This window comes from Theropithecus gelada, chromosome 4 (genome assembly GCF_003255815.1).
Source record: "Theropithecus gelada isolate Dixy chromosome 4, Tgel_1.0, whole genome shotgun sequence".
Classification (NCBI taxonomy): Eukaryota; Metazoa; Chordata; class Mammalia; order Primates; family Cercopithecidae; genus Theropithecus; species Theropithecus gelada.
Genome location: NC_037671.1, coordinates 149,783,746 through 149,797,206, shown reverse-complemented (window position 1 = coordinate 149,797,206; position 13,461 = coordinate 149,783,746). Strand labels below are relative to the sequence as shown.

Sequence of the window (13,461 nt, the reverse complement as noted above, 5' to 3'; positions counted from 1 at the left end):
CGCACTGCCCTTGGGGGTCCCCTTCCAAGGGCCCCAGGGCAGAGACGGGGTAGCTTCATTTACCGCTCTTGATTACACTTTTTAATGTTTCTGACAAATCATTTTACCAACTCAGGTTTTGCTTCTAACTGCTATTCCTATAAGTATATAACACTGATTGCACTGTAATAAAATGACATGCCTTCTCCAAACATTTTGTCCCCACTGGATCACAGTTTGAACAAATTAATTGAGAAGTTCCCAGAAGATGCCAATGTTATTAGAAAAATGATTCCAACCACTTGGATTTCTTCGGAGTACTTTCCTAAGTGTGACCTCATTTTAACTTTACAGGAAACATTTTGGTTAAGTGGGTATTAACAATGTTACTTTACGGATGCAGAAAGGGAGTGGAAAATTCCATGACAATCAGGTTAAAATGAGAATCTTACTTAGCTCAGAAAAATACAACTAATTTTTACAAAACATACAAATTAAATCTTAACATAATGCTTTTTTTTTCCAGCTATTAAAAGGCCCAAATTCTAGGTTTTACAAAATCTGTAAATATTAATTTGGAGTAATTTTAAAGAAAAACTGAGAGGTGCTGTTTTTCTTCCAAGGTATCTGAATTTTGCTGGTGATGTTTTTGAATAAATTCAGAAATTTGTTATCAGAATGCACAAAAATGTTATAACATAACTAATAAAAATGTAGACTAATACGACACTTTTAACCAAAAAGAAGTTTAAAATAAAAGGTCTGTGACCAAATTTTAACATATCCCCCATATTTACAAATTGGCACATTAGTTTTTGAACAAAAAATCAAAGCTTACTCATTTTTCTCATTTAAGGGCTTTTATTACATTAAGCTTAAACACTTTTAAAATGACTTTTATGTATATTACTTGTTTTGGCATAATTTAAAAGTAAAAATCTTGGTAAAACTTGTTGCTTTCACAGAGAGTTATTTATATACAAGTGTTTGATATAGCTTGAGAGAAATATACACATAAAATATTATGAAATTAAAGCTCTGAAATATTCAAACTCTTCAAAATATTTCAGGATTGTATTTGATTAGCAACATAGACTACATTTTCCAATATTTTTAGCCACAGTGTATAATGAAAATTTTGTATCCTTTACATGGGGTAATAACAAATGGAAAGTTTGGAAGTCCTGGAAAATAGGCCATCCACTATACTAAACAAAGCCACATTGAAACAGGAGGAAAGGCAGTCAATACAGCCTTGACATTATACCCAATTAGTGTTTGAATATGAATGTCAACATATTGCATATGCTTCATTCTTCACTGCTGGGAAAAACAATTTATGAAATACCGTGGGCTCCTGTTAATATCCTCTCCCTAATTTTTACCTTCTTGTAACCAAGCGGGTCATTTAAAGATAAAAAACTGCTATTTTTTGAGTGCACAATACATGTCAGGGTTTCTTCTGCTACTTTTGTAATAGTCCAATGACATTTTTATTCTTTTTTTTTTTTTTTTGTTTTGAGATGGAGTCTTGCTCTGTCGCCCAGGCTGGAGTGCAGTGGCACGATCTCAGCTCACTGCAAGCTCCGCCTCCTGGGTTTATGCCATTCTCCTGCCTCAGCCTCCCGAGTAGCTGGGACTACAGGCGCCCGCCACCTCGCCCGGCTAGTTTTTTGTATTTTTTAGTAGAGACGGGGTTTCACCATGTTAGCCAGGATGGTCTCGATCTTCTGACCTCGTGATCCGCCCGTCTCGGCCTCCCAAAGTGCTGGGATTACAGGCTTGAGCCACCGCGCCCGGCCGACATTGTTATTCTTATCTCCATTTTATCAGTGAGAACTCACCTAAGGTGAACTAAGTTATGTCTGTCTTCCTCATAAATTGACCCTCTGAAGTCAGATTATTCGGAAGCTTGTTATAAATGCAGATTCCGAGACTCCACCCCAGACTTACTGAGCACAACCTCTGAGAGGTGCAACCTAAGAATAGGTATTTTAAACAAGCTTCAGAGGTGTTTGTAAGGTCTCCTAAAGATGCAGAGGCACATTCTAGTTAGCAGTATCATGCTGGAGTTCCCAGGGTTCAAGTGAAAGATTTCAACACAGTATGAAGAGAACCAGTTTTATAAACATGGGAAAATATGTTTTCTTGGGTATAATAGGTACCCAAGGGTATAAAGATAGACAGATATTTGCCTCTCAGTGTCAAAGCTTTTCCTTTTTTTTTTTTTTTGAGACAGAGTCTCAACATTTTTATCCATTATAATAAAAAAAATACATATATTGAGATGACCAGCTAATAGCTAGTGCTCCCTTCAAACGGAAAGCCAAGGGCTTAGCACTGTTCCCATAGTATTTTCCCACAGTACCTCATGTCTCCGAACTTCTTGCTGATGGCTGTTCCAACGTTGCTGAAAGCTGCAGTTGCCTTCTGCCCTGCGTGACTCAGGGTTTCATGTGTTTTCTTGTAGCTAGAAGTAAAACAGAACAACATGGTTTTTATGTCATGATCTCCCATAAACAATTCATCTTCCTTCTCACTCCTTACTTTGAAAACGTTCTTTCCTCAATAGATTTAGGAAGAAGATCCACAGAACCAACTGTTTCCATTCATTGTCTGGGGATGACGGGTTGGCGGCTGTTCATCAGAACGAAAGTCAGACCATTAAATCTGAATTTAGGAAGTATATACAGATACAAATACAAATACAGATCTGAATGTGCAGATCTTTCATGACAAATAACGGAACTGCCCAGAGAGAAGAATGATGTTCTTGAAGTGTATTAGTTCTAAAACAGACACGTGTCAATGAAAGCTCTAGGCACCAAAGGTGACACAGAAATTAGAGAATGCAGGTTTAGGTTTTGAAGGGACATCTAAGCTTATACTGTTAATTTGGGTAAAAGAAAACCCAGAAAAAGGCAAACTACAGCTAGTTATTTAGTTTACTTTTCTAGTGTTTATAGCTGGGAATAATAAAAGCACATCATCTGAAGATGATATAGTGACTTTTTTTCAAAACAGTTTTAGGAATACAGTACTGTGAGTATTTGTTGATAAGCCTATGTCACACTAGACTTGACTACTTGAGGGCAAGGAAGCCATTCATCTTTGTGTCCCTAGTCTCTGACAAAGGGATAAAGGAGAAGCTCCATAAAGAGTAGATGAATGAGTGGGTGATATCAAAAGGGACAACCTTCTGTGACTCTGAACTGGGAGTAGTGGCACTAGGAAAAGAAAGAGGTATGATGGATTACAGGGATCGAATGGATAGATTCAACAGGAGATGGTAAGTGACAAATAAGAGCAAGACAAAAGATTGTCCTGAGGATAGGAGCATCATGACAAGAAGGACAATGGTGCTACCTATGGGGATGAGAAATTTGAAATTTCTGAGTTAGTTATTAAAGTGGGAAATAAAAGGTACATAACTTGAGGAATAATAGTACATCAGCAAAATTTTTATACACATTAAAAAAAACACTCAAATCTTAAAATGCATATGCTGTCTTCTTCTGATTTATGCTGCTCCCAGGTAAGTTCTTCCAAAACCCTGTTACACTTGCATGCATATGGTACCTGTAAGAAAACATTATACCCTATGAAATCAGCTGTGTAGGAACTGCCCTTTTCCCTCTACCCCTTCCATCTCCCACAAGTCATCCAGCCCTAAGTATGATCTCAGACTCTAGTGAATGTTTTAAAATATGTGCCTTGGTCTTCCCTAGGACAGAAATAACTTTATTAATGTGGTATTCTTTTTGTCAGCAGGATGGAATCTTTCTATAATATTGTTAGCATTATATGTTATTTATTAACACAATGCCTGTTTTTTTAGGAAGTATGAAAGACATACATTAACTAGATCATAAAACCAAATGTTCATTTACTAAACAGACATTTCCTATCAAAAATGAAAAGACCAAGGGGAATAAGGTCAAAGAAGAATCTGGTGACTAGGGGATAATTTGTGTCTCTGGAGAGGACTGTGTGAGGAGAACAAGGAATGTGGATGCCAGATGGCACTGGGTCAAACAGCAAATGAGACAAGATGAAAGAAATGAACAGCTTTGAGGAAGTTTGCTTAATTTATTTTTTTCTGTGATGGTCCAAAAAATATCAGCTGATTCAAATTAAATTTCATGTTTTCATTTTGCTACATGATTTTGGGTTTTAATTTTGGAAAAACATTTTTTGACTACATGAAACCATAGAATTTCAGGCAGTGTATACATGAAATCAAATAATATCATCAAGGAGACAAGAGGAAGATGGCAGATAGGAGGCAGACAGGCTAACGTGCATCTTGCACTTGCTCAGACAGAACAGTGTGTGGAGACTCACATCATGAACTTTTGCTCCAAGAAGCACCACAGGAACTTAACAGGAACACCAAAAGAATTCACAGATCCTTTGAAAGGAGTGGCACACTACTGCAAATTCTGAGAGACAGGTGAAAAACTGAGTTCCTAGAGTGTGAGAGGAGAAAACCTGCCTCTGAACCCACGTCTCCACTAGGGAATCTGAAAATCCAGATCACAGGAGAAGGATTTAACCTAACTTAGAGCTGGCATGGATTTAGGTATCTGGGCGAAATACAGCAGTAGCAGCAATGGGAAAGGCCTTATAGGCACTCCAGTCTCTAGCTTGAGCCCAGGGAATGTATATAACTGTATCTCACAGAGCGCCTCAAGGAAGGCAGCCAGTGGAATTAGGGAGGGGTCATGGGGGGAAAGAAGTTTCCAACTGAATTTTATAATAATTTCCACTGAGCATGAACTTTCTTAAGCAGAATCTGGGGGGTGACTGGAAACTGCTGCAGATAAGAGTGCAGGAGCTACCAACACTGTGGGCAGACAGGGAGGGGTGCGGCCTGAAAGCTGTGCTTGCTTTCTCAGCAGGGAAGCCTATGGCCTGGGGCAGGTCTGAGTTCAGTGTGCGCAGACTGCCTGGATGGAAACTCAGCTCTGTTAGCAGAGCACTGCAGGAGTGAGACTGGCCTCGCCAACTGCGTGGGAGCTGGGTGAGGCCTTTTGCTACCAGGTATCTGCCACTGCCCTGATGAACTATATGACGCAGCAGAGGCAGCCATAATCCCCTTTGGAAGGTAACCTCATTGGCCTGAGAACCACACCTCCCAACCCCCAACAGTGGCTGCAGCAAGCCCCACCCAAGGAGAGTCTGACCCGTCCAAGGAGAGTCTATCCCTGCCCCCACTTGATGGTATTTCTCTACCTGCCCTGGTAGAGAAGACATAAACTCTTGAGGGCTTTATGGACTCACCTATCTCCTGAGAAACCAGAATACTTCTCTTGGACAATTTAGGGCAAGCTTAAATCCCACTGTTACTACTGCAGCTGGTGCCTTCTTGAAAACACCACCTCCTGGCTGGAGGCGGACCAACTCAGGCCATTACTGCAACTCATGACAGAATAACCCTGATCCCAGGAAGAAGAAAAGAACAGCTAATACTGCTGCCTGTAATATCCTGGCTAAGCAGAGGTCCTGAGTCTGTCCACATGACAGCTTCACTGCTAGCATAACCAGCATCTGAGAAAGCTGGCACATTAAACCTATCTACAACCAAGGATTCTCACAGAGTCTACTTCACTCCCTTGCCACCTCCACCAGAGCAAGTACTGGTATCCACATCTGGGAGACCTGAAGACTAGTCATATCACAGGACTCTTTACAGACATTTGCCAGCACCAGCCTGGAGCCTGGTAGTCCTGCTGGGTGGTTAGACTAAGAAGAGAAATAACAATCACTGCAGCCCAGCTCTCAGGATGTCCCATTTCTAAGGGAAGGGGGCGAGCAGTACATGGAAGGATCACCCTATGGAACAAAAGAATGTGAACAACAGGCCCTGAGTTCCAGATCTTTCCACTGGTGGGAAGTTTCTCATAGCAGAGACACAATTGCAGTGCTGGGCGCAGTAGGGAAAGTCTGCACCTCTACCCCAAATGTCAGGCAGCCTCTGTGATTGTAGGGACTTGAAGAAGGGGTCCTTGTTCCCCCCGGCACTCTACTGTAGACACAGCTGGACTTCCCCCAGAGGAATGGAGGCACCTATAGACAGCCTTTCTGGAACAAACCAGGGTGAGTGCAACCCCACAGGAGGAACACACCCCAGATTCAGGCCTGCATGACAGGCAAAGTCACAATTCCTCCCTACTTGGAACATCAACATTTCCATAGATGAAAAGAGGCGCCTGTCTGATCTGAATAGCCAGAACACTGGGACAGGAATGAGGCTATGAGGTGAGTAGCTTTCCTGCTGACCTAGTAGGTGAGCTGAGGTAGCTCCCACTCTTCACCCTGATAAAACCTCAGCACATCTAACTGAGAGCTCCTCCAGCCACCTTCATCAAGGCTGGGACCTCAGTCCACCATCAGGTATTACATCTACCCACCTGCCTTAGCCACAACCAGTGCCTAACCAGGGATACCTCTCCTAGTGGCCTAAAGCCTAAATCATCAACTCAGTAAATAAAACAGTGGGAAAAAAGTTAAATAAATAAATAAATAAAGGGTACACCATGAGAGAACGAGATAAGCTTCAAGAGATACCTGCCATTCGAACTCCATAAGAGGCAGTGAACTCGCCCACACACCAAGAATGTAAGGACTACAAACAGCATAAGGGAAAGCCAGCTCACAAAAAAACTTTCTGTAACTAAGGATCTCATACAGAGTCTTCACTCCTACAAGCACCAAGAATTAAATTAGGCTAAAATAAACATTAAAGTCTAATCCTTAAGAGGCAAAAAATAAATTTAAGTTTAAAAAAAATTCAAGCAAAAATAAATTCAAGAACAATTTTAAGAAATAGCCTATCCAAATGAGAAGAAACCAGAAAAGGAATTCTAGTAATACAACAAATCAGGGTTCTATAACACCCAGGAAAGGTCACACTAGCTCCCAAGGAATGGATCCAAACCAAGAAGAAATCTCTGAATTGCCAGATAAAGAATTCAGAAGGCTGATTACTGTGCTACTCAAGGACATACCAGAGAAAGGTAAGTTGGCTGAAAACTAATTTAAAGAAACATAAAAAAAAATACAGGACATCAATAAAAAAATTTTTCATAAGGAAAAAACAATCATAACTTCCGGAAATGAAAGATTTGCTTAGGGAAATAAAAAATGCAGTGGAAAGTTTCAACAATAGACTAGAACAAGTAGAAAAAAGAACTTTAGAGGTCAAAGAAAAGGCTTTCAAATTAACACAATCCAACAAAGACAAAGAAAACAAAAATGAACAAAGCCTCCGAGAAATTTGGGATTATGTTAAATGGCTAAACCTAAGAATAATTGCTGTTTCAGAGGAAGAAGAAAAATTTTAGTTTGGAAAACGTATTTGAAGAAATAATTGGGGAAAACTTCCCTGGCCTTGCTAGAGATCTAGACAACCAAATACAAGAAGCTCAAAGAACTCCTATGAAATTATTCACAAAAAGATCATCACCTAGGCACACAGTCATCGGGTTACCTAAAAATCAAGATCTCCTACCTTAGGGCCTCTGCTCTAGCTGTTCAGCTTTGTGATGGCATAAAATATGGCATGAAAAGGGTTGTACTATATTTTATTTTTATTTATTTATTTATTTATTTATTTATTTGAAACGGAGTCTCGCTCTGTAGCCCAGGCTGGAGTGCAGTGGCCGGATCTCAGCTCACTGCAAGCTCTGCCTCCCGCGTTCACGCCATTCTCCTGCCTCAGCCTACCCAAGTAGCTGGGACTACCGGCGCCCACCACCACGCCCGGCTAGTTTTTTGTTTTTTTTTTTAGTAGAGATGGGGTTTCACCGTGTTAGCCAGGATGGTCTCAATCTCCTGACCTTGTGGTCCGCCTGTCTTGGCCTCCCAAAGTGCTGGTATTACAGGCTTGAGCCACCGCGCCCGGCCTGTGCTATATTTTAAATGTCCCATTTTGAAGAATTAAAAAGACTTAAGCCTGCACCCTTGGGAAGACTGTAAAAGCAACCTCTTTCTGTCCAATCAAGGCCAGAGGTCCCTGGGGCCTTGGCCACTTAGTGCCTACAAAATGGACTGAGCCCTAGGGAGAAAGGAGTAATAAGGGTAAAAAGGAAACCAGGGAAGGGTGGAGGAAAGGAAGAAAGTCTATTGAGCAACCACCTGCCACTGACTCTGTGTGGCCTGAAAGGTGACTCAAGGGAAAAGTAAATAAATAGTCTGCAATATCTGTGGCTTTTGCATGAAGTTGGGACTGGCTACTAGTTAGAGAATTCATTCTTGTGTTGGTCCCACATTTCTTCAATAATTCTTACAATTAGACCCAATATTTAATTTTCTTTTAAGCTTTTCCATGTAGTTTAACTTTATATATTTGAGAATGTTTTGAATTAAGATATGATTTTTAAAACACTTTTTTCTGTGTGTGTGACAATCTGAATTTAATGCATAATTTAAATATAGCTAGCTAGAGAGAAGTATATATTGAAAATAGGTGATAGCTACGTTGTGTTTTAAACACATTTCTACAGCAAAATGGGAGGTGAGCCTGTGCAGTGATCTGATTACTTTAGTGTGGATTAATATTATTTATGTCCCCACCAAGAAAAATGCAAGTCTATTTCTATGTGAAATTTTATAGTTAAAATTCAGCTATACAGGTACTTTAATGCAGTGTTAAAGATTTTAGGACTCCTTATTTCCAGTAATTATTTAATGTTTAATCTGAAGGTCATTGGAGCCGAATTCCTTCAGATTACAGATGATGAAACTGAGGCCCAAAAGAGTTATGTGACTCTTAGTGACACAGGTAAGTCTAGGGCCTCGTCCAGGGTGCCTGCTTTCCATTAAAATATCTTGTTGCCTTGAAGATGATAGACATTTAAAGGTGAGTTGGGTCAGCTTTCTATAGCACCAGTGTTCAGAGAGAGAAACAATATTGCATTTCAAGAATGCTAAAATGCACATTTTTTCCCCCACATTTTTATACCTCTTCCCTAAGCTAAACATCATATTCCTTTTATATATATGTATAGACTTGGGATCTCACTATGTTATCCAAGCTGACCTCAAATTCCTAGACTCTGGAAAACCTTCTTCCTCAGCCTCCCCAGCAGCTGGAATTATAGGCAAGCACCACTGAGCCCAGCTAACCATCACATTTCTTGAAAACAGTTAGTTGCTATTTTATATACATTACTTGGAAATCAACAATTGAAAGAAATTTCAAAAGGGTAAACAGTGAGAAAGGGTTATATGTAGGGAAACGATTTCCAAGAACACAGTAACCAGAGACCCCAAGAGAAATAGGCCATTGGGCTCCAAGACTTAAAAGCACTGAGGAGCACCACTCACACTATAGCCTAAGCCAAGCTTGTCCCACCTGTGGCCTGTAGGTCGCATGTGGCCCAGGACAGCTTTGAATGCAGCCCAACACAAATTCATAAACTTTCTTAAATCATTATGAGATTTTTTTTTTTTTTGCAACTTTTTTTTCTTTTTAGTTCATCAGCTATCTTTAGTGTATTTTATGTGTGGCCCAAGGAAGCCCAGATATTGGACATGCCTGTCTAAGCAAATAGTGCCTCAGGAGTTATGTATTGCACAGGCCCTGTAACATTATGCTGCATCCTGATTGAACTTGATCTTAAAATTGCCTGAGTAATGTAGATCCCCATCCAGAAGTTAGGAGTCTGAGTCTTGGGGAAAAAAAAAAAAAAAACCCTCCTATCAGCCCAAAGAAGTTGGTGCTTTATTATTATTATTATTATTATTATTATTGTTTTATTTTATTTTTTTTGTAGACAGGGTATCACTTGGTCACCCAGGCTGTAGTGCAGTGGTGTGAACACGGCTCACTGCAGCCTCCATCTCCTGGGCTTAAGCAATCCTCCCACTTCAGCCCCCTAAGTAGCTGGGACTACAGGCACATGCCACCATACCTGGCTAATTTTTTGCATTTTTTGTAAAGACAGGGTTTCACCATGCTGCCCAGGCTGATCTTGAACTCGTGAGCTCAAGCAATTCTCTCACCTCGGCCTCCTGAAGGGCTAGGATTATAGGTGTGAGCCACAGCCCTCGATGATGTATTGCATTTTATTATGCCATGGAATGTGGCACATTTTTAATACTTAAGATTGTTTTTCAACACTATCATATAGAAGTATGTGCTATAATATTCAAATAATGAAAAACAACTTAAATACTAATACCCTGATTGACTTGACAATCTTCTAATTTAAATACAAATAGTATTTAGCATTTCAGATTGCTAGCTCTCTTACTTTAAGCTAAATATAGGTTCACCATTGCTGACTTACACAATTGATAAAGCAGAAGAACAATACGTTTTCCTTAAGTAAAAGCATGAATGTGTAAGATATCTTTGAGTTGCTGTCAGTTGTGCATTAGGTGGCAGAAACGTTGAAAGTATATGCTTCGAGTCTGTGTTGTGTGCCTGTCCTCACTTCAGCTACAGGAGCAGAATCAGGAGTTTCCAGTGTGAAGCTTCTAACTCAAGAGAACAACTGAAGCTTTCAGGTAAGTGAAGAGAAATTGAGAAATTTGCCCTTGTGTGTTCTAAAGCCATTCCAGCAAACAACACCGCTGTAGGGACCTGCACTTCTGAAAGGGTCAAATCTGGTCTAGGGCTGAACACTAGCTGACATTACTTTCATAGTTAAACATTTGCCTTTCTTTGGCAGCAGTGGCAATAGCAGCTCACGTTTTTGAAAGCAATGGCAGCTAATGTTTATAGAGCACTTCATATGCATTAAGTCATTTAAGACTGTTTACTGAGAGATGTTTGGTTTTGAGTACACATAAACTTCCTGTTTTTCAAAGAAAGTCAACAGGAAAGTGGGCTTTACTTTTCAGAGACTCAATTTAGCTGGAATGGATAGCATTTATTGGCAAGGACAGGTTAGCTGTTTGGCCAGCACGCCAACCGGGGATCTTCAGTAGTGTGAGGTAAGGGTCTCTGCAAGCCAAATAAAAAGCATTCTGTTGACTTTTCATGCAAAATCCACTTGACATGTTTTACTAATTTGAACATCAGTGTTAATAATCAAAAGGAGAAAGCATGTTGTTTTCTAAATTGTTTTGACTTAAAGCATTTTTCTACATACAACTAGAAGAAATAAAAAGTTCATCCTTTTAGAAGAAGGTATTTTATACCACGAATATATTTCCTCTTATGAGATTTAAAAGAGAGTATTCCTTTAATGGTTGAATATGCACATTTCACCAAAGATACAAAAAAATTCATTTAGGATTATTTTATTCCAAAGGCTCCCTAAATATGTTATCAGAACATAAATTTACTACTTGAATCTAGAAAAAAAGAATCTACTTCCTGCCTTGTGTAATAAGATGAAAGCCTGAAGGTAAAAAGAATGAACAACCCATGTGAGAGACCGGGTATGTACATCTTTTAAAATTAGGTCTTTAATCTTCACTGGCACTCCTGAACTCAATAGCGCTACAACCAGGCTCCCTCATAAAAAGAGATAATAAGAATTCTTGACCATAATGGCCTGGAAGTCTTAGAAGCACAAAATCAAAGAGTAAATAAATCATAAACTAACCTTCAATTTTTGAGCACTGTGCATTTTTAAAATGCTGAATGTGAGGCTTTTAGTCCTCTTTATATAAGATAAAGTTATTAAGCTTTCAAAAAGATAGAATAGTTTAAATTCCTTTCCAAAACCTCTGCCCTCTGTCGACTTACCATTTAGATTGTGGCACTATTCAGAGGGGTTTATTAGTGGGGGGATTTCATGGGTTAGAAAGAAGAACACTTGTTGAATAAATGAAGCCCACTGCTTTGAATAGCCCACCATAAAATTGCATTTCCTGATTCTACTTCTGCCTACAGAAGAGGCTGGATTTCTCCTCTTTTACCCCAAAGTCACCCACCTCTCTCATGTCTCCTTGAAGTCTAATGACAACATAAAAAGGCAGCAGAAAATCAAAAAATGGGGAGGACTTTTTTGTATGTTCTTAGATACAAATCTAGGCAAGTAAAATCTATGACAAGAACGACAGCAACAAGAAACCCTGGATACCGATGATCCCTTGACCTGTTCCTGTATTCCTGGAATCTTTCTGTAAAGGAGATAATTTCAGTCTGCTGTGTAATTATTCCTGCTTATCAAGGCCTATTTTGGTTTGAATCTTACTGCAGACTGAAATATGCCAAGATCTTTCATTAACATACCATAGATTTTCTTTTCATTATAAATCAAACTAAATAGGTCATGATTGCTTAATCAGTATGCAAAGTATTGCCTCTGGGAATCACACACATCCTCTGACAGCTAAAATTTTTTTTACTGCTTTGAAATCTAATTCTACCTAACCTAACCTGATCATAGTTCATCATTTCTTCAAGTCAAATTTTTCATCATATGAGGTGTAGATTTTGTCCTGGAATGGGTATCATGAACAGCACTAAGAGCAGGGGTTTAATTAATTCAGAGGGATACAGATTTTATCGCTCCTCCAAATATGTGATTAAGATCTGCTGCCTTCCCTCAGCAACCAAGAAGAAAAGGTTGGAGACAGATCCTTTCTCCAAATTATACGGTTGATAGACTTACGCCTCCTCCTAAAGATGGGGATTGGTTCTTCCCTACAAAGGAAAGTTCACTTCACTCCTAAAGGTTAGTGAATTCATGACCATTTGTGTTTATTAAGTAATCCCCAAGGAAATCTCATCTAGTCATCTAGTTTTCAATGTTATCTATATGCAGATGAGTCCCAAGTGTCCATCTCTGCGTTAAACTTTTCCACTGAGTTGTCCTCTCAGTCTATAAATCTGTTTATCTATCGGGCATTTCAGACTTTATGGAGCCAAAACGAATTATTGCGCCTCTCCTCTAGACTTGTTTCTCAATCTTTCTCACAGCAGCAAATAATCACTGCATGCTTGCAAAGAGTCAGATGCTCTCCTCCAGGCTTTACAAACGTTAACTTACTGAGTCTTCACTACCTATGGGATCGGTATTAAGATGATCTCACTTCATGAATGCAGCAAGGCCTAGATTTCAACCCAAGCAACCATGAGCTTAACCACAATGCTCGTAAACAGTTCCAACACTCAGTAGCCCAAGTCAAAGGCCTAGACATCACACTTGGTCCTATTTCCTTCATCATCCACCTGCAAACCACTGTTGATCTGTTCTCCAAATCCTTTCTATCCCCCGTGTCCATGATTTTGTTGAATAAACAAACAACAACAACAACAAAACTCAAACTCTGTCTTTCTAACTAGACTCTAAACTCCATAACCCCAGGGAATAAATCTGGGCTATTCATCCAACAAAATGCTTTACATTAAGTAGACTACCTGGCTATAAAACCTGTTAGTTTTTCAAACAGGGAAAAACACAAAGTAGGCATTATCCCCTGTGGGAAAAGGCTAGAAGCCTTCCTTGAACTTGCCAGCTCTATTTCCAGTCCCAGGAAGGAATATGAGTCTCTCCCCTCCCTTCCCCTAGCAGACTT

General features: G+C 39.6%; 1 protein-coding gene across 7 annotated transcripts in view; it reads right to left on the bottom strand.

Annotated features, from left to right (window-relative positions):
- Positions 1-13,461, bottom strand: part of TPD52L1 (tumor protein D52 like 1) — a 102,718-nt gene that overhangs the window by 11,607 nt on the left and 77,650 nt on the right. For all 7 annotated transcript variants that reach the window (XM_025383920.1, XM_025383924.1, XM_025383923.1 and 4 more), the window contains exon 4: positions 2,348-2,449. In XM_025383920.1, the coding sequence (XP_025239705.1) occupies positions 2,348-2,449 (102 nt within the window). The remainder of the gene's footprint in view (positions 1-2,347; positions 2,450-13,461) is intronic.